The sequence below is a fragment of the Oncorhynchus clarkii genome, chromosome 2 (genome assembly GCF_045791955.1).
Source record: "Oncorhynchus clarkii lewisi isolate Uvic-CL-2024 chromosome 2, UVic_Ocla_1.0, whole genome shotgun sequence".
Lineage (NCBI taxonomy): Eukaryota > Metazoa > Chordata > Actinopteri > Salmoniformes > Salmonidae > Oncorhynchus > Oncorhynchus clarkii.
Genome location: NC_092148.1, coordinates 37,543,207 through 37,567,414, shown reverse-complemented (window position 1 = coordinate 37,567,414; position 24,208 = coordinate 37,543,207). Strand labels below are relative to the sequence as shown.

General features: G+C 42.8%; 1 protein-coding gene across 9 annotated transcripts in view; it reads left to right on the top strand.

Moving 5' to 3' along the window:
• The window catches only part of LOC139367718 (polycomb protein SCMH1-like), a 41,347-nt gene extending 24,697 nt beyond the window's left edge, over positions 1-16,650 (top strand). For 2 of the 9 annotated variants that reach the window (XM_071106083.1, XM_071106068.1), the window contains exons 9-17: positions 6,624-6,847; positions 7,142-7,318; positions 7,426-7,552; positions 7,789-7,989; positions 8,295-8,462; positions 8,656-8,781; positions 11,176-11,307; positions 11,527-11,660; positions 14,405-16,639. In XM_071106083.1, coding sequence (XP_070962184.1) covers positions 6,624-6,847; positions 7,142-7,318; positions 7,426-7,552; positions 7,789-7,989; positions 8,295-8,462; positions 8,656-8,781; positions 11,176-11,307; positions 11,527-11,660; positions 14,405-14,533 — 1,418 coding nt within the window. In that variant the 3' untranslated portion in view covers positions 14,534-16,639. Of the gene's footprint in view, positions 1-6,620; positions 6,848-7,141; positions 7,319-7,425; positions 7,553-7,788; positions 7,990-8,294; positions 8,463-8,655; positions 8,782-10,186; positions 10,485-11,175; positions 11,308-11,526; positions 11,661-13,631; positions 14,136-14,404 lie in introns of those variants that run through there. The other 7 variants (XM_071106054.1, XM_071106045.1, XM_071106038.1 and 4 more) reach the window with 5 other exon arrangements.
• The last annotated feature ends 7,558 nt before the right edge of the window (positions 16,651-24,208 follow it).

Below are 24,208 nucleotides of genomic sequence, written 5' to 3'. Positions count from 1 at the left end.
TGTTGATAATTTATTGTTCAGGATATATCTAATTCTTTCTAAGTGTACAGTGTTTGCCAATTCACTGAGCCATAATTTGGTAGAGGGCGCTTCCCTCCTCTTCCAAAACAACAAGATTCGTTTTTTTGCCGAGATGAGACCGTACGAGATTAGTTGTTTTTGGGGGTTGGTTAATCTGTTTAGGGACTCAGATACTCCCAGGATTATCAGAAGCGGGTCTGGATCTATTGAAGTCTCAAACTTCAGAGAGGATCCCAAAAATTCCACTCCAATAACAATGCAAGCTAGAGCATAGGGCAAAGCAGTGGAGTAGTGTACCCTGCGTAGCCTGACATTTATCACATGTAGGGGATGTCTCAGGAAATATCCTATGCAGTTTAGTTTTGGAATAGTGTAATCTGTGTAATACCTTGAATTGTATGAGACGATGTCTGGAATTAATGGAGCATGTGTGGATATACTCCAAGCTCTCTTCCCAGTCTGCCACCGAGATGTCAGTCCCTAGTTCTTCCTCCCATTTTGCCTTGATGGCATCAGTGGAAGGTGTGCTAACAGATTGAAAAGCATCATATAGACAGCGATATCAGTTTATCGGAGGTGGGGCATATTTTTATGCATCCGTCAAACATGGAAGGTTTAGCATTCCCAAATGTTGGGAGGTGTTTTCTAACGTAGTCTCTAATTTGTAGGTATCTGAAAAAATTACTTCTGGGAAGGTTATAAGTTTCCCTCAGCAACTCAAAGGAAGCAAAGGTCCCTTCTATGTATAAATCCCCTATGGTACTTATCCCCAACTCTCCCCATCGCTCAAAGGTGTTATCAAGGTTAGAAGGGGCAAAGGAGGGATTCCTGGCGACAGGGAGCATGAATGACATTGGTCTAAGCTCAAAGTGGACTTTAATTTGCTTCCAGATTCGAACTGTGCTATGTATAATAGGATTGTTACAATAAAGTGACATCTCCAGATTGGAAGGGCGACAAAATCACAGCGCCAATAGAGAAGGGGTGACACTCCTCACGCTCCATACTAAGCCAGCTGGATGCCGGAAGTACGTCATCCAGCAGAAACGTAACAATGCGGAGGTTAGCGGCCCAGTAATAAAATATAAAATTTGGGAGAGACAATCCTCCTTCCATCTTAGATTTACAGAGGTGTTTTTTACCTATCCTGTGTGTTTTATAATCCCAGATGAAAGGATTGATAATTGAGTCCAGTTGTTTATGAAAGGATTTAGGTATGAATACTGGGATGTTCTGATATAGGTAGAGCAGTTGTGGGAGGAAGACCATTTTAATGGCATTAATTCTTCCGAGCAGAGAAATTGGGAGAGTTCTCCAAAATAGTATGTTTGCTTTGAGTTTTTGTATCAGAGAGGGGAAATTCTCTTTAAATAGTAAGGAGTATTGTTTGGTAACTACAATTCCTAGGTAGGTAAATTTTTCTGAAGATAACTTAAATGGGAGATGTTCTAGCCAGGAGGTATTTTGCGACCGTATGGGCATTAATTCACTCTTGTTCCAATTTATTCTGTATCCCGAGAAGGTACCAAACAAATTGATCACATCAAGAATAGATGGGATACTAGCCTAGGGTTCTGTTACATAGAGGAGGATGTCATCTGCGTATAGGGAGATCTTATTTAGAGTATCTTTAGTATTATAGCCGTGTATTGCTGCATGAGATCTAATCGTCTGAGCGAGCGGTTCGATAATTAGGGCGAAGAGCATAGGCGACAGCGCACAGCCCTGCCTTGTCCCCCTGTTGAGGTTAAATCGGGGCGACAATGATTGGTTAGTGAGTATTCTGGCACAGGGGTTCCTATATAAAAGCTGGATCCAATTTATGAACCTATCTCCAATATTAAATTTCTGTAGGACCTTGAATAGATAGGGCCACTCAACTTGGTCAAAGGCCTTTTCGGCGTCAAGAGATATGACGGCAAGGTCCACGTTGGGTAACCTCTGAGAATACATAACATTGAAGAGGCGCCTGAGATTGAAGAATGAGTTTCTGTTAGGGATAAAGCCGGTCTGATCCGAATGGACCAATTTGCCAATTAAAGTGTGTTAGCTAGAGTTTTTGCTAAAATCGAGAAGCTGAGGATTCAACCTCCAGACCCTCTCGTTTGGTACAATGTCACCCAATCTCAGGGAGAAGGTGAGTGGACTGTGGTCCGAGATTATAATATCATGATACCTCACATTACAGGTATAGGGGAGTAGTCTAGCATCCAACAAAAAGTAGTCAATTCGAGTGTAAACCTTGTGAACATGAGAGTAAAAGGAGTATTCCCTACCCGTAGGGTTAGCGATCCTCCATATATCAAATAAGTTCAAATTTTTTATGTAGGTATTCAAGAATTCGCTTGAATAGGAGGTAGGGGTTCGCCGGGTAGAGGATCTATCCAAATATTGGTCTAGCACACAGTTAAGGTCCCCTCCAATGACCAGGTTAGTATGGGAGATATCTGGAATCAGGGCAAGGACTCTTTTGAAAAAAGAGGGGTTGTCAATGTTTGGCCCATAGATATTTAGTAGAGTTACTGAGGTAGAGTGGATTTCTCCTATTGCGATCACATACCGACCCTCTTTATCCGCAATAGTCGTTTTATGTAGAAAGGGAATTCCTTTCCGTACCAGAATCGCTGTGCCTCTCGTTTTGGCAGAGAAGTTAGAGTGATACACTTGCCCCACCCACCTACACTTAAGTCTGCCATGAGAGTTATTCTTCAGATGGGTTTCTTGCAAAAATATAATATCAGACGAGAGTGCTTTCAAGTGGGCTAGGACCTTGCCCCTCTTAATTGGTTCGTTTAAACCCTTGACATTCCAGGAAGTGAATGTAAGCCCCGCCCTCCTCTCGTTTGTAGTTCCTATGGTGGCCTGCATACCATGTAACTTGATAAAAAGGTAAGAAAGCGCACCAAACCATCACGATCAGCATATGTAGCACCTACACCCGAGCAGTATCCAACCCACCCCTCCCCCCCCTGCAAGCACCTTTACTTCCCACCCTGTTCCCCTAATTTCCCCAACACTTACCCCCCCCCATCAACCCACATTTAACAGGCATGCACAAACAGGAGAGAAAAAAAAGGAAAAATAAAAATAATAAACACATTGTCTGGCCGATGCCAAAAAAGCACGGCGCGACCTCGAACAAGAGGTAAAACAAAAATAAAATCCCAACTATACGTTCACCTCTCACTATCCTAGAACTTCTACTAACATATGAACTGAGGAGGCTCCCGCGAGTTAAGTGTTCAGTTAACATCTAATAAACCTAAACAGAATAAGTTGCAACTTAAACATATTGCGCATTTAAGCGTCATCCTGGGTCAATCCCAGAGATAAGCAAGATCTAGCCTCAAGATTATATTGCTAAGCACTGCCGGTCAAAAAATAAACCATCCACAACCGACATAGTCAGCCGTACCTTTACATACTGTGGGTCAGGAGATCGGAACAAGGATTTGTTAAATTAAACGTTCCCCCCATAAACAAAATATGTTTAATAAAAAATAAATAAAAATATATACATTAAATATATATATACACATATATATATATATATATATATATATATATATATATATATATATATATATATATATACATATACATACACACATACACACACACACAGATATACATATACACATATACATACACACACATATACACATATATATACATACATACATACATACATACATACATACATACATACACACATATAGATACACATACCCATATATACATGTATGTATACATACCCACACAAAAAAATCATATATAAAAATATATATTTAAAGAATATGTATATACATCCATATGCACATATACACATACAAACATTCATACCCCAGAATAACAATCTACACTGATTTAAAATATACACATACATAATACTAAAATGCTAAGAGAAAATAGTAATAAAGTACAAATAGTAATTATATGTACGCACACCTACACAGACATAAGCACTACAGAGGGCTGGTGGGACTCTAGTCGGGAGAGAGGCCCACGGCCAGACAAAGGCAGAACGGAACAAAACATCAACCTGCTAACCAGGTGTCTGCCCCCTCCCAACCATCACCCCCAGTCCCCTGCAAGCAATAAATAAATGGTATGGTAGTAAGAATAATGTAAGGATTGTAAAATAAATAACGAAACAAAACAAAAGTGGGGGAATATAAGTATATCCGTCCGAAGGTGTCAGTGATCAAACCTGGAAGTAAAAAATATGCATCGCTGAGCACAGCCGGGATGAAAGTGAATGTAACGTTAATTGAGAGCTCTGACCGCCATCCATTGGTCTGCTCAGCGTCTTACATGTTCGGTAGCCCTTGTTGAGCCCGTTTAATACGTTTTCACCCAGTATGGTATAGTATGGATTCGAGTCCATGAGCAGACCCTAACACGCAATAACAAGGCACTCTAACCTGTACGGGGGATTGGTGTATATCCCCGGATAAACTTCTCTGCGTCCAAAACCGAGGAGAGCCAAATCTTCTCACCGGAAGGCGGGGTAATTCTTAGCCTTGCAGGGAAGAGTAAGGCTGGGCGAAGATGGAGTTTGTAGAGTTTGGTCATGACATCTCTGTAGTCGGCGCGATGCTTTGCCACATCGGGCGCATAATCCTCATAGACACGGAATGGATGCCCTTTATGTGACAGGTTGCCCCTCATTCGAGCTTCACGCAGGATAAGATCCTTGGTCTTGAAACTGTGACAGCAGATGATTACTGGGCGAGGACGTTTGCCCGGTCCAGGCACTGGGACAAGGGAGCGATGTGCGCGGTCCAGCTGGGGATCCGAATCCAAAACATCCGATCCCATTGCATCTTTCAATAGCTTGGCGAAGAAGTCGGTGGGGCGAGAGCCCGCCTCTACCCCCTCTGCCAGACCAACAACGCGAAGGTTATTACGTCTGGATCGGCCCTCCAGGTCCACCACTTTCACAGAAAGCCTCTGCACAGTATCCTGCAATGACGTGCATAGCTTCTCTAACTCGTCGATCCTACCAGCGTTGAATTCAGAAGCTTTCTCAAGGTCCACAATACTCTGGCCATGCGAAGCGACCGTTCGAATGATGCTCTCGATTTTGGTGTCCAGTTCAGCAATAGTGGTCTTAAGATCCTCAGCTATAGCAACACGTAGCTCCCCCAAAGCCCGGGTAAGTTCTGTAAGTGTCACGTTGTTGCAGGTGCCTCCCGCCATGTCTGTCTCGTTGTTTAGTGGGGTAGGCCTCCGCTGTGGATTTATTGTCCTTTGGTCGCTTATTACTCGGCATTTTCATATAAAAAGTTACAATCTTGTATTAGAAAGAAACGTTTGTTGTAAAAAGTGCCATAAAGTAGGTTAAATTAGATTATTTCGCAAAAAAGTTGCAGGAGCCTCTCACGCACAGCCGTTCACTCCAACATGCTAGCTCCGCCCCGTACCATCATCTTTGAAATGCAAGAGAAAGGCCATAATGTATTATTCTAGCCCAGGCTAAATTTGGATTTTGGCCACTAGATGGCAGCAGGGAATGTGCAATGTTATAGACTGATTCAATGAACCATTGCATTTAAGTTCAAAATGTTATATCAAGACTGCCCAAATGTCAGTAATTAATACAGTTTCAAGTTCATAACTGTGCACTCAAACAATAGCATGGTATTATTTTACTGTAATAGCTCATGTAAATTGGACAGTGCAGTTAGATTAACAATAATTTAAGCTTTCTCCCAATATCAGATATGTCTATGTCCTGGAAAAATGTTATGTCACTTACAACCTCATACTAATCCCGTTAACCTATGTTAGCTCAACTGTTAACGGGATTAGCATGAGGAGGACCCACCGATCCTGTAGAGGTTTTAAGTTAAGAAGGAAAGAAATTCCACAAATTAACTTTGAACAAGGCGCACCTGTTAATTGAAATGAATTCCAGTTGACTACCTCATGAAGCTGGTTGAGAGAATGCCAAGTGTGAAAAGCTGTCATGAAGGCAAAGGGTGGCTACTTTGAAGAATCTAAATATATCTGTTTAATACTTTTTTTTGTTATTACCATATGTGTTATTTTGTAGTTTTGATGTATTCACTATTATTCTACAATGTAGAAAATAGTACAAATAAAGACAAGTCCTTGAATGAGTAGGTGTGTCCAAACTTTTGACTGGTACTGTATGTATACACTACCATTCAAAAGTTTGGGGTCACTTAGAAATGTCCTTGTTTTTTGAAAGAAAAGCACTTTTTTTTGTCCATTAAAGATATCAAATTGATCAGAAATGCAGTGTAGACATTGTTAATGTTGTAAATGACTATTGCAGCTGGAAACAGCTGATTTTTAATGGAAGGACCGCGGCTTTTGTGGAGCGATGGGTAACGATGCTTCGTGGGTGACTGTTGTTGATGTGTGCAGAGGGTCCCTGGTTTGCGAGGGGACGGTCTAAAGTTATACTGTTACACAGGCAGCATTTGAATGAAAGAAGGAAATTAAGAATTACATAACTTGAATGAATATCTCTAGACTAGAGGATAAATTGCATTTGTTTGATTCCTTAACATCCTATTTGAACTTTTTGTTTTTATACTCCCGCTATCTCTTTCTCTCTCTGGGGACAGCAGTGCTACCCAAGACCCTCGGTTGCCTTTCAGACGGTAGCGAGGGAACAGCCATGCCAGGACAGCTGCCTGGCCAACGGGGACGCAAGCCAGGCTGCAGGAAAGCCAAGCTGACAGGGCCCTGGGGGCAGAAGGGGGCCGGAGTAGGACCACAGGCCCCCCCGCCCGGAAAGGGACTGGAGCCTATCAAGGTCCCCAAGAAAAGAGGCCCCAAACCGGGGAGTAAGGTACAGACCAAGGACCCGGGTGGGTGGGTGGGTGGGGTAGGGTTGGGTGGGTGGGTGGGTGGGGTAGGGTTGGGTGGGTGGGTGGGGTAGGGTTGTATGTTTCATCCTGTGTCGCATCATCGAAATAGTATTTTATAATAACAACCTTATTGGTCAAAAGTTTAACTAAAGTCAAGAATTCACTTCTATTCTAATTCCACTGCTACTGAGAAAAGTAACGTTTGCCCTCCAATTAACAACTAGAGTGGTTGACTTGACCCTAACAGTGTCCTCTCACTCCTCCTCTGTGTTTAGTTGGGCTGGGCGAAGAGAGAAGGCTGGCTGGAGGGTGCCATGGCAGGCCCAGGGCGACCCGTGTCCCGGCCCAGAGGGAGGCTGCCAGCCAACTGGGCCCAGAGGATGGCACTGCAGGAGGGACAAGTGGAGTCTATCAAGATCCCCAAAAAGAGAGGGCCCAAGCCCGGCAGCAAGGTAACCACACACACACACACAATTATATATTTTTTAGGTTTTTATGGATGAGGGCATACCACCCCACTAAACATTGTGTATATGTGTGTGTGTGTCTGTGTGAACAGAGAAAACAGCGGGTGGTGCCCAACCCCGTGCCCGTTTCCCCCAACAGCAGTATGCCAGAGCCAGACACCAGCACGGTGCCTCTGGACAACGCCACCATCCCCAGCGCCGCCTTGCATGCTGCCACAGGTACACACACACAAAATAGTACTTCGTCCCTGCAATTAATACTCATATGGATTTCTGTGGAGCGCAATGCAACTTTTATTATGAATACTTCCTCGGACATCCTTGTGAGTCAATAATCCATGAAAATGCATTAAGTCGAATCTGTCTTTTTCAGCCGGAGTGGTATACACGCTGAATGTTTGATGCCTCTGTGTTTGTGTCCGTGAACTGCCTGCATCTACCTACGTGTCCCACAGTGTGTGTCTACCTGAACAAGTATGGGAAGGTGGGACCCCACTTGGACGGGCGGCGGGTGCAGCAGCTGCCCGACCACGTTGGTCCAGGCCGGGCTTCCTCGGTGCTACAGCAGTGTGTCCAGGCCTGTGTGGACTGTGCCCACAACCAGAGCTCTGTCTTCTCCTGCCTCAAGCCAGGTCACGGAGGAGAGGTCATATCAGGTAAGGTCTGGGACTGGTACCTGCTTTCTGTATGGGCTATTTTCTCTATACACTTTATTAGAAGTTTGCTTATAGAGATAATCAAATAGTCTTTGCATTTCCTTAAAAAATATGATTTTTCCTTCATTTATTTCAAGCCTCCCTGTGCACTACACCAGAACCAGTTGTTAAAACAGACTGGTAGATCCGTTTTCTTCCTGAAATTGATCAAACCATAGCTCTATATCTCCTATTCACTTGGCATTGCTGCTAAATGTGAGGAACAGTATTGGGTGTCTGAGCCTAACCCTCTGTGTCCCATGCAGCCCACTTCGACCACCAGCACCATACCCTCACCCTACCCACGGTCAACAGCGTCACGCACGTCCTGCACTTCCTGGAGAAACTCTGTCACAACCTCTACTGTGACCCTCTGTTTGGGAGCCAGCCCATCCCTAGAGGGGGCCTGCATTACGACAGCCATGCCTACCCAGGTCAGCACACACACACACACACACACACACTGTACTGGGGCATAACCATGGCTTTTCTGTTGATTCAGGACAGAAAAGGGTTGTCTTTCTTTTTGGCCTTTTCAACATTGTAACAGTGTCGATTTGAGTCAAGTATGTATGTATTTACTTTTCACTCCTCACTGTTTCTCTTTTCTGATACGACTCCCTCCAGAAAGGAGAAGTTTTAGGGAGGGCCTCACGACGGGTCCAGGAAGAAGCTCCAAGCGGTTCCTTCAAGAATCCTACTACAGCCCCCTCCCCCACCAGCTGGCCAAAAACCTCTGCCTCTCCTCGGAAGGTACAGCTCCTTAGGAACTCCTTAGGAAATCCTTAACGCTTCATTTAAAATAACTTGGATGATAAAAATAGAAACATGCACCTTTAAATGGGACAACCAAATGGAAAACATTTGTGCACAAACAAAAACACTTATTTTAGGGTGTAGCTAGGACTGTGGAGGTCAGCCAGTTTTTATTTTAGGGTGTAGCTAGGACTGTGGAGGTCAGCCAGTTTTTATTTTAGGGTGTAGCTAGGACTGTGGAGGTCAGCCAGTTTTTATTTTAGGGTGTAGCTAGGACTGTGGAGGTCAGCCAGTTTTTATTTTAGGGTGTAGCTAGGACTGTGGAGGTCAGCCAGTTTTTATTTTAGGGTGTAGCTAGGACTGGAGGTCAGCCAGTTTTTATTTTAGGGTGTAGCTAGGACTGTGGAGGTCAGACAGTTTTTATTTTAGGGTTTAAGCTAGGACTGTGGAGGTCAGCCAGTTTTTATTTTAGAGTGTAGCTAGGACTGTGGAGGTCAGACAGTTTTGTAATGCAAAAGTCTGACGGGTCTCACGGTAATTGACCGTTAATTAACAGCAACACGTTTAGCATCTCCAGATAGGCCTCCACGAATACAAGCTGCATACCAGCCACATACAAGCTGCATACCAGCCACATACAAGCTGCATACCAGCCACATACAAGCTGCATACCAGCCACATACAAGCTGCATTACCAGCCACATACAAGCTGCTGATGACCGTGTCTTTGGAACATCTACATTTAAAAAATGTAGATGTTCCCAAAGGCTCGCGCATCAGCAGCTTGTATCTTGTCAGCTAAGTGAACAAGCCTACAGCCTGTGGCATGGAGCATAGCCAGATAACATGCAGTATGCCAACTCACATTCTGTTCTTCGGAAATACATTTTCTTCAAATCATAATGTTTCTTTAGACCTGACTATAATGGATTTATTGTGATGGTGTATATTCAATTTAATATACACCATCACAAGGTCTTAGGTCTTAATAAGAAACATGATATGAAGAAAATGTATTTCTGAAGAACAGAATGTGAGTTGGCTGTTTATGATTTGAGAAAGTCGTACAAAAAAGCTTGCACTGTTTCTTGCCTCAGACTGCACAGTTGTTCTCTCATAAAGTGATCATACTTTTACCCATCAGACTATTCTCAATTTAATCTCGTCTTTACTAATATGTACAATTTGTTTAGATTTAGAATGGCTCAATATCAAATGGGCAGGGGGAAAAGTACATGTCATCTGTATGCACTTGAATGGAGGCCGTGCACTTTCCCGCCAATACGTTTTTGATGCCTGGTAGGCTACTTCAGTTTTATAGCAGAGGCAAGCAAAATCTGTTTGGGAACATTGATGGTACCATGTTTCCACTACAAAACATATTTCACTAAACTGTTGACAGCCCCTCTGCACGCTCTAGAAAGGAATAAAGGAGAGACGGGAGGAGATGGAAACGCATGGTGGTGAGGTAGTATGTATAGCGAAAGGTAATATCACCCAATTTAGTTATGAAAATATAAAAATTCCCTATTAACTGGATAATCAAATACAAATTCACTCTAATTATAGGCTTATCTGTAAACAGCCCTGCACAACCCTCAGTATCGCCTAGGGCTATATATTCTCTCCCAGACTCGTTGATAGACATTTTGGAGCGTCCATAAGGTAACCAGTCCATCCAGTATGCATAATAATACAGTCCACACTCAAAGGCGATTACTCACATTTGTATAGGCTAGACCAATTATGTACCAAAGACATCTTAAATCAGTTTTGTTTTATGTTTTTTTGCCATGTGTAACATGTGGTAGGCTATGTATTGTGTAACGGCACAATCATCATTTTAATTCAGGTATTTTTCGGGCTTGGGCTCATAAACGAATGCATATGTATAAGCTCTAAAATGCGTATTGGTGTTTTGAATGAATCATCACCTTAGAAGCGCTATCCATTTTGTTATGTTAGGCTTTGAAACAACATCCACAACAACAACGTTTTACACTCAGTTTCAACCTGCTGTTGAACTTCTTTCTTCAAATTGATCATCACAGTGAGGTGAGTTTTATTAAAAGCATAATACTGTTTTTATAGCAAGTGTTTGATGTGATTTTCGATATAATTTGCATTTATGTCAGAGTGGTTAGAGGGACACTAGGGCCCTGAGTACCAGGCCATTAGGACATAAGAGATTAACAAGACTCAACAGTCGCATGGAATTTTACTGCGGTCAGACCTCAAGACTGCCGGTGTAGCGGTAATACGGTCACCGCAACAGCCCTGTGAGTGTAGCCAGTAATGTCCCACTAAGCAAACTTTTTGACTACAGTTAAACTACAGGCTACAGGTGTGCCACTTGGGCCTTGTCATTGACTCTCCTCCATGTTGTTCCAGGTGAGCCTTTCCTCATGGAGAATGGTGTAGGGGGGTCGGAGCACTTAAAGAAGAGCCCCCTGTCCCCGGGCTCGACAGGGCAGCCTCTGGGCCTGCGGTTCCCCACCAAGTTGCTACATCTTAACTCTTCAGGTAGGGGATCATCTTTAATGCAGTGCATGACATTAAAGGCAAAAATTATGTTGTCCAGTGGATTTTTTTTTTTTTTCATTTTTAGTGAAGCTAATTTATGGATTGTGTATGGCTTTACGGCAACACTTTAGATGGATATGCTCGTCATTCCATAATAACAAACCCCACTGGTGACTAATGTTCCTCTGTATCTCTACTCTGACCCGCCATCCGACACAGGCTCTGAGCATTTCAGAGAGTGCCCCCGGCCCAGTAGCCAGGACCCCAACCTGTGGACGGTAGAGGACGTCATGCAGTTCATCAGAGACATAGACCCTCTACTGGCCCCCCACGCAGATCTCTTCAGAAAACACGTATGTATCTACGTAGTATCCTATTGCATCTATATGTACATGTCAGTCTGACCGCACAATCAGCATAGAAGGACACTTACAGTGCATTCGGAAAGTATTCACCCCCCCTTGACTTTTTCCACATTTTGTGAAGTTACAGCCTTACTAAAATGTATTAAATCATTTTTCCCCCCTCATCAAGCTACACACAATACTCCATAATGACAAAGCAAAAACAGTTTTTTATGAACATTTAGCAAATTCATTAAAACATTTTTAAAAAGACAGATACAGTGAGGCAAAAAAATATTTTGTCAGCCACCAGCTGTGCAAGTTCTCCCACTTAAAAAGATGAGAGGCCTGTAATTTTCATCATAGGTACACTTCAACTATGACAGACAAAATGAGAAGAAAAAAATCCAGAAAATCACATTGTAGGATTTTTAATGAGTTTATTTGCAAATTATGGTGGAAAATAAGTATTTGGTCACCTACAAACAAGCAAGACTTCTGGCTCTCACAGACCTGTAACTTCTTCTTTGAGGCTCCTCTGTTCTCCACTCGTTACCTGTATTAATGGCACCTGTTTGAACTTGTTATCAGTATAAAAGACACCTGTCCACAACCTCAAACAGTCACACTCCAAACTCCACTATGGCCAAGACCAAAGAGCTGTCAAAGGACACCAGAAACAAAATTGTAGACCTGCACCAGGCTGGGAAGACTGAATCTGCAATAGGTAAGCAGCTTGGTTTGAAGAAATCAACTGTGGGAGCAATTATTAGGAAATGGAAGACATACAAGACAACTGATAATCTCCCTCGATCTGGGGCTCCACACAAGATCTCACCCTGTGGGGTCAAAATGATCACAAGTATGGTGAGCAAAAATCCCAGAACCACACGGGGGGACCTAGTGAATGACCTGCAGAGAGCTGGGACCAAAGTAACAAAGCCTACCATCAGTAACACACTACGCCGCCGGGGACTCAGATCCTGCAGTGCCAGACGTGTCCCCCTTGCTTAAGCCAGTACATGTCCAGGCCCGTCTGAAGTTTGCTAGAGAGCATTTGAATGATCCAGAAGAAGCTTGGGAGAATGTCATATGGTCAGATGAAACCAAAATATAACTTTTTGGTAAAAACTCAACTCGTCGTGTTTGGAGGACCAAGAATGCTGAGTTGCATCCAAAGAACACCATACCTACTGTGAAGCATGGGGGTGGAAATATCATGCTTTGGGGCTGTTTTTCTGCAAAGGGACCAGGACGACTGATCCGTGTAAAGGAAAGAATGAATGGGGCCATGTATCGTGAGATTTTGAGTGAAACCTCCTTCCATCAGCAAGAGCATTGAAGATGATACGTGGCTGGGTCTTTCAGCATGACAATGATCCCAAACACACCTCCCGGGCAACGAAGGAGTGGCTTCGTAAGAAGCATTTCAAGGTCCTGGAGTGGACTAGCCAGTCTCCAGATCTCAACCCCATAGAAAATATTTGGAGGGAGTTGAAAGTCCGTGTTGCCCAGCAACAGCCCCAAAACATCACTGCTCTAGAGGAGATCTGCATGGAGGCATGGGCCAAAATACCAGCAACAGTGTGTGGAAACCTTGTGAAGACTTACAGAAAACGTTTGACCTCTGTCATTGCCAGCAAAGGGTATATAACAAAGTATTGAGATAAACTTTTGTTATTGACCAAATACTTATTGTCCACCATAATTTGCAAATAAATTCATAAAAAATCCTACATTGTGATTTTCTGGATTTTTTTTCTCATTTTGTCTGTCATAGTTGAAGTGTACCTATGATGAAAATTACAGGCCTCTCATCTTTTTAAGTGGGAACATTTGCACAATTGGTGGCTGACTAAATACTTTTTTGCCCCACTGTAAGTATTCAAACCCTTTACTCAGTAGTTAAGTCTTCTTTGGTATGACGCTACAAGTTTGGCACACTTGTATTTAGGGAGTTTCTCCCATTCTTCTCTGCAGATCCTCTCAAGCTCTGTCAGGTTGGATGGGGAGCGTCGCTGCACAGCTATTTTCAGGTCTCTCCAGAGATGTTCGATTGAGTACAAGTCTGGGCTCTCGCAGGGCCACTCAAGGACATTCAGAGACGTGTCCTGAAGCCACTCCTGAGTCTTGGTGGTTCCAAACTTATTTTATTTAAGAATGATGGAGGCCACTGTGTTCTTGGGGACCTTCATGCTGCGGAATTGTTTTGGTAATCGTTCCCAGATCTGTCCTGTCTTGGAGCTCTACGGACAATTCCTTTGACCTCTGATGGCTTGGTTTTTGTTCTGACATGCACTGTCAACTGTGGGACCTTATTTAGACAGGTGTGTGCCTTTCCAAATCATGTCCAATCAATTGCATTTACCACAGGTGGACTCCAATCAAGTTGTAGAAACATCCCAAGGATGATCAATGGAAACAGGATGAGCTGAGCTCAATTTGAGTCTCATAGCGAAGGGTCTGAATACTTATGTAAATAAGGTATACTGTTTTTGTTTTTTAATACATTTGCAAACATTTATAAAAGCTGTTTTTGCTTTGCCATTATGGGGTATTGTGTGAAGACTGATGAGGGAAAAAATAATTTAATCCCTTCTAGAAGGGATTAAAGTCAAGGGATGTGAATACTTTCCGAATGCACTGTATGTTATGCCATTGTTTTTAGTGCAAGGAGTTTTTTATTAAGTGTTTTGTTGAGTTTACAACCTCCATAGCAAATGAAAATATTATCCCACTCCTATGTGTTGCAGGAGATTGATGGCAAAGCCCTCCTGTTACTACGCAGCGACATGATGATGAAATACATGGGCTTGAAGCTCGGGCCTGCCCTCAAACTCACATTCCACATCGACAGGTTCAAACATGGACGCCCTTATTGAGCTCATCAGCGTCCCCCCACCCCGCAACCCTGCTACTTCTACTCCCCCTCCCCTCCCCTCTACAGGATATAATGCACTGCATACTACTGGACTGACCAAGGCTACGATACTTAGTGTCATATATCCCCCTCCCTTTCCCTGCCGCATCTAAGAAGCCCTGTGGCGATCTTCTCTTATTTAGATTTTATTTCTGTTGTGTGGCACAATCCAGCCCTACGGCAGCATGGGATATTGGATATGCAGACTGACTGACTCGCCCACATATCCTCCTCATCCATCATGTTACTCGCCTGTTTTTCTATTCCATATTCACTTACAGCAACCGCTACCAATGATGCCCTCCCTGTGTGTAGCCATTTTTTACTGTAATGGCCATTTTAGGCCAGAGTTTTTATTACATCGTTTCTTTTTGTTTGATCAAGTACATTTCTTTTTTGTACCCTCCCTGAAAATAAGGACTTGCATTAAGCCATTTTCACCGTTTTGTATTAAATATGTATACTGAACAAAAATATAAATGCAACATGTAAAGGGTTGGTCCCATGTTTCATGGGCTGAAATAAAAGATCCCAGAAATGTTCCATACGCACAAAAGCTTATTTCTCTCAAATCCTTTTTAGTGAGCATTTTTAATTTGCCAAGATAATCCATCCAGGTGTAGCATATCAAGAAGCTGATTAAACAGCATGATCATTACACAGATGCACCTTGTGCTAGGGACAGTAAAAGGCCACTCTAAAATGCACTGTTTTGCCACAGATGTCTCGTTTTAAGGGAGCGTTCAATTGGCATGCTGACTGAAGGAATGTCCACCTATAGCTGTTGCCAGATAATTTAATGTTAATTTCAGTACGTCCGACTGGCCTCACAACCGCAGACCACGTGTAACCACGCCAGCCCAGGACCTCCACATCTGACTTCTTCACCTGTGGGATCGTTTGAGACCAGCCACCCGGACAGCTGATGAAACTGTGGGTTTACACAACTGAAGAATTTCTGCACATTCTGTCAGAAACCGTCTCAGGGTAAGCTCATCTTTGTGCTCATCGTTCTCACCAGTGTCTTCACCTGACAGCGGTTATGCACCGTATCCGACTTCAGTAGGCAAATGCTCACCTTTGATGGTCACTAGCACGCTGGACAAGTGTGCTCTTCACAGATGAATCCCGGATTTCTACTGTACCAGGCAGATAGCGTGTGTGGTGTCATGTGGGCGAGCGGTTTGCTGATGTCATTGTGAACAGAGTGCCCCATGGTAGCATTGGGGTTAGGGTGTGGACAGGCATAAGCTACGAACAACGAACACAATTGCATTTTATCGTGACAAAATCCTGAGGCCCATTGTCATGCCATTCATCCGCCGCCATTACCTAATGTTTCAGCATGATAATGCACGGCCCCATGTCGCAAAGATCTGTACAGAGTTCCTGGAAGATGAAAATGTCCCAGTTCTTCCATGGTCTGCATACTCACCAGACATGTCACCCATTGAGCATGTTTGGGATGCTCTGGATTGACGTGTACGACACCGTGTTCCATGTTCCCACCAATATCCAGCAACTTCGCACAGCCATTGAAGAGTGGGACAACATTCCACAGACCATAATCAACAGCTTGATCAACTCTGCGAAGGAGATGTCTCGCGCTGCATGAGGCAAATGGTGGTCACACCAAATACTGACTGGTTTTCTGATCCACGTCCCTACCTTCTTTTAAAGCTATCTGTATTGCCAGTCATGTGTAATCCATAGATTAGGGCCTTTCTTTATATGAACTGTAACTTAGTAAAGTCTTTGAAATTGTTGCATGTTGCGTTTATATTTTTGTTCAGTGTCATTAATACCAGAAAAAAACACTATGTTTCTCCCAGCTGTTTGGGAGTTGTTTGGAGGCATGGTTTTCAAACAGTATGACACACTACATTATCAAAACACATTATACTGTGCTGAAGAAATACTGACATGATAAACTTGCGTTTATCTTGTTATGGATGTTTACAATGACTCGTTATTTGTACTATTTACATTTTTATACTATATTATTAGAGTTCATACATTGAGAGCTTTATCATACGCATTAATGTTCAATAAATATATAATAAATGTTGGTATCTGTCAGTCATACTTTCTTAATTTGTAAACAGTATTGGCATAGCATTAAGTTACTTAGCCAGCATCCACATAGCGGTTTTTGGGCAGTGTCGGAGTTGGAACTGTGTTAGTGCTGTCAAATCCACAAGAGGCTCCTGGCAGTATACCTAAAGCGGACATTGCCATTAACATAAATCCCCATTAAGCCTTTTTTTTACACGTTCGAACACTGGAATGTGAGGTAATTTACACCTCGATTATAGGCTGATAGAAGTCCTCATTTTGTTTAAGGATTTTAATTTGGAGTGTCATTTCTACAGTGCCTTGCGAAAGTATTCGGCCCCCTTGAACTTTGCGACCTTTTGCCACATTTCAGGCTTCAAACATAAAGATATAAAACTGTATTTTTTTGTGAAGAATCAACAACAAGTGGGACACAATCATGAAGTGGAACGACATTTATTGGATATTTCAAACTTTTTTAACAAATCAAAAACTGAAAAATTGGGCGTGCAAAATTATTCAGCCCCTTTACTTTCAGTGCAGCAAACTCTCTCCAGAAGTTCAGTGAGGATCTCTGAATGATCCAATGTTGACCTAAATGACTAATGATGATAAATACGATCCACCTGTGTGTAATCAAGTCTCCGTATAAATGCACCTGCACTGTGATAGTCTCAGAGGTCCTTCAAAAGCGCAGAGAGCATCATGAAGAACAAGGAACACACCAGGCAGGTCCGAGATACTGTTGTGAAGAAGTTTAAAGCCAGATTTGGATACAAAAAGATTTCCCAAGCTTTAAACATCCCAAGGAGCACTGTGCAAGCGATAATATTGAAATGGAAGGAGTATCAGACCACTGCAAATCTACCAAGACCTGGCCGTCCCTCTAAACTTTCAGCTCATACAAGGAGAAGACTGATCAGAGATGCAGCCAAGAGGCCCATGATCACTCTGGATGAACTGCAGAGATCTACAGCTGAGGTGGGAGACTCTGTCCATAGGACAACAATCAGTCGTATATTGCACAAATCTGGCCTTTATGGAAGAGTGGCAAGAAGAAAGCCATTTCTTAAAGATATCCATAAAAAGTGTTGTTTAAAGTTTGCCACAAGCCACCTGGGAGACACACCAAACATGTGGAAGAAGGTCAGATTAAACCAAAATTGAACTTTTTGGCAACAATGCAAAACGTTATGTTTGGCGTAAAAGCAACACAGCTCATCACCCTGAACACACCATCCCCACTGTCAAACATGGTGGTGGCAGCATCATTGTTTGGGCCTGCTTTTCTTCAGCAGGGACAGGGAAGATGGTTAAAATTGATGGGAAGATGGATGGAGCCAAATACAGGACCATTCTGGAAGAAAACCTGATGGAGTCTGCAAAAGACCTGAGACTGGGACGGAGATTTGTCTTCCAACAAGACAATGATCCAAAACATAAATCAAAATCTACAATGGAATGGTTCAAAAATAAACATATCCAGGTGTTAGAATGGCCAAGTCAAAGTCCAGACCTGAATCCAATCGAGAATCTGTGGAAAGAACTGAAAACTGCTGTTCACAAATGCTCTCCATCCAACCTCACTGAGCTCGAGCTGTTTTGCAAGGAGGAATGGGAAAAAATTTCAGTCTCTCGATGTGCAAAACTGATAGAGACATACCCCAAGCGACTTACAGCTGTAATCGCAGCAAAAGGTGGCGCTACAAAGTATTAACTTAAGGGGGGGGCTGAATAATTTTGCACGCCCAATTTTTCAGTTTTTGATTTGTTAAAAAAGTTTGAAATATCCAATAAATGTCGTTCCACTTCATGATTGTGTCCCACTTGTTGTTGATTCTTCACAAAAAAATACAGTTTTATATCTTTATGTTTGAAGCCTGAAATGTGGCAAAAGGTCACAAAGTTCAAGGGGGCCGAATACTTTCGCAAGGCACTGTATATGGCCTACACTTTCTAGTTCTGAACTTCTAACACAAGTGGGACGGGTGTGGCTTCATGAAAATGATCAAGAACAGCTGCTCAACGATTTGACATCTCCACACAGTTACACCTTGGTTATCGACATTAATACTTGATCTGATTGAATCTAGGCCAAAGTCTCAAGATGAGTGAATAGCATGAAGAGTTATGCAGTAATTGTTTTTGTACATTTTCAGTTTTGGTATAGTGGCTCAAGATTAAGTAAATATTGAAATCATACTCTATTGCTCCAGGAAATGTTTGATGGATGACAATTGACCAACAGAGGGCAGGTGAGCTCCATCCATCCAGATTTACTCAGTCCTGTCTCCTTTATTCCTCTCCTTGAGGCTCAGGCACATGTTCTGCCATGAGTCATTTAGTCTGAATTGGAGACCCAACTTAACTCACAGTCATGTTATTTGCAGAGGGCATACTATTTGCATATGTTTTATTCCTTTGAGGTGTCCCAAGTGATGCTACAAGTTAACTAGCCCATATGTTGTGTAACACCTGGGTGCTTATTGAATTTAGTACCTCTTTTCTGACTGGTGAGCTAGATTCTCCAAAGCAAATTGTAACATAATTCTTACATCAAAGTTAGCCTATTATTTTCACGTTTCCCTGACAAAATAGCTAGGAAAGTGATTTTGAAGTGATGGTTATTCCAATGAATTAAAGTGTGAATGAGAGTTAGGCCTGTGTGCATGACGTATCGATTGCAGCAGAAGCATTATAAGTGCGGATGTAACCACATCCTCTTTGCAAAAACAGGAAAGTGCATGTGAGGGTTAACGGACCAAACCCACTGAACCCACTGATCAGTGCCGATTAGGGAGGTTTGTGTATGTGCTTGCGTGCCTGTTAGTTAGACTTGTTCCTGTGTGTGTATTTGTGTGCCTGTGTGCAAGACAGTTATAACAAGATCAAGGGTATAGGCTATGTTTGTTGTCTAATAGTAGCCACTGTGTCATTCATGAAAAAAATAGCTATTTATAGACCTCCAGCTCCTTGCTCTTTATGTTGTGCTCACATCATGTGAGTTTCACAAACACTGAACAAACATGTCTGACTCAGGTTTTAACTACTGATGGGGGGGGGGGGGGGGATCACGTGACCCTTGAACGAGATGGCCGCGTGAACTAAGAGCTCCGCACAAGTAGTTTCCAATTCCTCATCTTACCTCCACTCCAAGTTTAAACTCCTTTAGCTGTAGAAAAAAAGTAATGGCGGCTACAAAAGGCAACACTACAGGTGACATTTTTACCCGGACTCGAGCATTAGCGACGGAAAAAGCCTCCAAGAAAAAGCTAGCTTCAGAAAAAGCTAGCGCCATTAGCCAAAAGCAAGAGGACCCGTTCCCCCCCGAGGCCCAACGAATGACATCCTCGCACTCTGTCGAATACATCCTTTCTGAGTTGAGATCCCAACGTACAGAACTTAACATTAAATTAGATGCCATTAACTCTCAGCTCAGTGCGATAGGGGGCAAGGTGACAATCCTGGAAAACGCTTTGACTGACATCAACAACAAGATAACCATAAACGCGGGGTGCCTGGATGAGGCAGAGGGGTGAATCCTATCCATGGAAAACTTATTGACAGATGCCAAGGAAACAATAGCATATGCTAAAAAGAAAATAGAACATCTGGAAGAGAAAACAGAGGACCTGGAAAACAGGGAGCGAATGAATAATTGTGTTCTATTAAATCTGGGCAAAAAAGAAGAGGGAAACATGCCACTGATCCGCTACCTGCAAGACAAACTTCCCGAGTGTCTCCACCTGTCCACCGACAGGCCAATAGAACTCGAGAGAGCTCACCGAGCACTGAGGCCCCCACCAGCAGCCAGACAACCACAGATTCACCGACAAGGAATGAGTCCTACAGGCAGCGAAAATCAACACCATCACAGTGGGAAACGCAAAACTTACTTTACACCAGGACCTGTCAGCTGGAATACGCCGAAAGCGCCGAGAGTTTGACGAGGTAAAGAAATACTCCATTGACCGAGGCATTCAGGGATTCAAACGAGCTCAGGATGCTTCACCAAGGAGCCCTGCGACACTTCAAAACTCCCAAAGAGGCAAAACGTTTTTTGAAAGACAATCCTGGTCAATGAGAAACGGACCAATGACTAAATGTGATTAATGCTATTACTAAAGACAACATATAGCCGATATCCAAAGACCCACCCGCCCCGCTAAATGTCATTATAGCCGTCCAATCTATATTTATTTTCCTTTAGCTGAGAGGGATAGGCTCTATAGCCTAACCTAGGCCTACTAACGTTTCGGCCTACTTTTATTTCCATATTTTTGTTGCTACTATTACTTGTGGTTCCCTATGTCCCTTGGGGGAGTTATAGTAGTTATTGATTTTATTTTCTCCCTCTTTTAATGTGGTCTGGACGGGGGCTAGGTTGTCATTTACCCAATGCGGGGCGGAGAGGATGAGGCATTTCTTTGGTGGGAGACGTGCGTTGCTAACTTCCCGTTTTTTTGTGTGTTTTTTTTTCGGAACACAGAATTGAGACTGAGCGGGGGGGGGGGGTAATAGATCCAACGGGATGTGTCGAGTTGTTTGGGAACTCGGCTGGGGTGTTCAGAGATTGTTATTTTATGTACAACATTTATTTTCCTTTTATGTGAACGCAGCTGTATTATCCACTTTTACCCAGAGATGACTTGCACTAAAGTTTGATTACTGTTCGATGACGATGACTAGTATCTTAAATCTATTGACATGGAACTGCCATGCTCCAGGTCATACAATAAAATGGAAAAAAATGATAACCCTGTTCAGTGAGCATTGTGTTTCCTTTGGCGTGGTGGCCAGAGATTTTAATTGTACCCTTAACCCAACCCTAGACAAATCATCTCAAGTCCCCACCACAAATCCTAGATCTGCAAAATGTTGAACTCTCTTACTAAAGAGATTGGACTGATAGATATCTGGAGAGAGACTAATAGCTCATCTATGGACTATACGTACTACTCTAATGTCCATAACACCTACTCCCGTATAGATTACATTTTTATCCCAAAGAGTTTCATAAATTCAGCCACGTGTACAATCGGACCCATAGCACTTTCAGATCACGCCTTTGTCCACCTCCGCTTTGACCTCTGCAAAAACATCCCGAGGTCAAAGAGCTGGAAATTCAATACCTCCATGTTATCAAACGAAGCGTTCCATACATTGGTAACTACATGGATAGACAACTCCACACAAGACAACAAAGATTCTCCTGTTTCTCCGGCCACAATGTGGGACACTGCTAAAGCCACACTAAGAGGTCATCTAATTGCATATGCTTCCTCTAAGAAAAAAGCAATGGAAGCACACAGGCTAGATCTTGAGAGGGAGCTGGAATGCTGTGAAAAAGTACATAAACAATCCCCAGACAGCACCTCCTGGAGTCATCTTAAAGCAGCCAAAGCCAAACTGAATTTGGACTACACTCGGGAGTTTTCTTTACTAAACAGAAATACCATGAGTATAGCAATAGGCCGAGTAGATTGCTTGCTTACCAATTAAAAAAGAGCAGTCAGAGCGTACAATCATGGCTATCCGAACAGCAGAGGACGAGGTCACAGATGACCCAAAAAATATAAATTTAACTTTTCATGATTTTTACTGCAAATTATATACCTCTGAGAGAAAACACACGGAGGCAGAACTCCACTCTTTCCTAGAGGGATTCTCGCTACCTAAACTATCAGAGACCGACCAAGAAGATCTCAACTCCCCCTTCACTCCCGAGGAGATCCTGGAGGCATTTACCTCCATGCCACCTAATAAGTCCCAAGACCTAGATGGATTCCCCAGAGAGTTCTACAAAGCTTTTTGGCCCCAGCTCAGCCCTATCTTCATGCCAATGCTGGAGGATTTTTGCAAAAACTGAGTTCTCCCAGACTAAATGTACACAGCTCGCATTACAGTGTTGCTCAAAAAAGACAAGGACCCTCTATCCTGCTCGTCCTCCCATAAGCTTGTTGGATTTCGACTACAAAATAATTACCAAATTGCTCACCAAAAGACTAAACACTCTTCTTCCCAAAATAATAAAAGCTGACCAAACTGGATTTATTAGAGACAGATACTCTTCTGATAACATTCGCCGTCTTTTTGATATTATTGATCAAGTAAACGCACAGAAGACCCCTGTCCTGCTGGCTTCACTGGATGCTGAAAAGGCGTTTGACAGGATGGAGTGGAGCTTTCTGTTTTCAGTCTTAGAAAACTTCAATATGGGCCCAAATCCATAGAATGAAAACAGACATGTCTCCTAACTGTAAAAGATGTACCTCTGAAAGTGGAACCTATATGCATGTATTTTGGAACTGTAGAGAGATTGCCAGATTCTATACATACTGCTGCACAGAAAATACTAGATGTACAGTTTGATATGACCCCGTGTATTTTTTTACCCCTTTTTCTCCCCAATTTCGTAGTGTCCAATTGTTGTAGTAGCTACTATCTTGTCTCATCGCTACAACTCCCGTACGGGCTCGGGAGAGACGAAGGTTGAAAGTCATGCATCCTCCGATACACAACCCAACCTAGCCGCACTGCTTCTTAACACAGCGCACATTCAACCCGGAAGCCAGCCGCACCAATGTGTCGGAGGAAACACCGTGCACCTGGCAACCATGATTAGCGCGCACTGCGCCTGGCCCGCCACAGGAGTCGCTGGTGTGCGATGAGACAAGGACATCCCTACCGACCAAGCCCTCCCTAACCCGGACGACGCTAGGCCAATTGTGCGTCGCCCAACGGACCTCCCGGTCGCGGCCGGTTACGGTTAAGGTGCTGTAAAATCTAAAAACTGATTATTTGCTCGTCGTCTCAGCGAAGGCTAGAAATAGCTAATAAGAACCTTGATAGTGCTGCTGCAAGTTTTATATATATGTTTATTTTTTAATTGTTCTATGTATGTATGTATGTATGTATGTGTGTGTGTGTATAACTACTATTTATTATTATTTATTTTTTAAAATTTAAAGCCTGTCACATCTGTCAATGTGGAATGTGTTGTGTTGGTTGATTTGAAAAACAAGAAAATTTTATAAAATAAAATAAAAACTGCTGACAGGGAGGCGAGCAGAGACAGTGGTGTTAACAGAATGCTATCTGACTCACCCACAGTTTTAGCTAACTGATGGTGGCATTCTCGTGGGGATGCCAGAGACTTTTAGGAAAGACCCGAATAGGAAATTCCCTGCCCATTGAGCAAAATTACGTTGAAAATATGTATTATTTTCCAGACGTTGAATCAAGGTTAATTTTCGTTTCTGATGAAAGCTGAAAATATGTATGTCCAGACTTTGAAAATGGATGCAGAACACATCGGAGTAGGATTCTATTGCATTGACACACTACTCAGCCTGTACTCCACACAGACCTAAACAATCAGAGCTGCAGTATGCCTATATACAAATAGACCATTGTCATACAGTGCATTCGGAAAGTATTCAGACCCGTTGACTTTTTCCACATGTTGTTACATTACAGCCTTATTTTAGAATGGATTAAATAAATCCTCATCAATCTACACACCACACACCATGATGACAAAGCAAAAGGTTTTTAGAATTTGAGCAAATGTATATACACT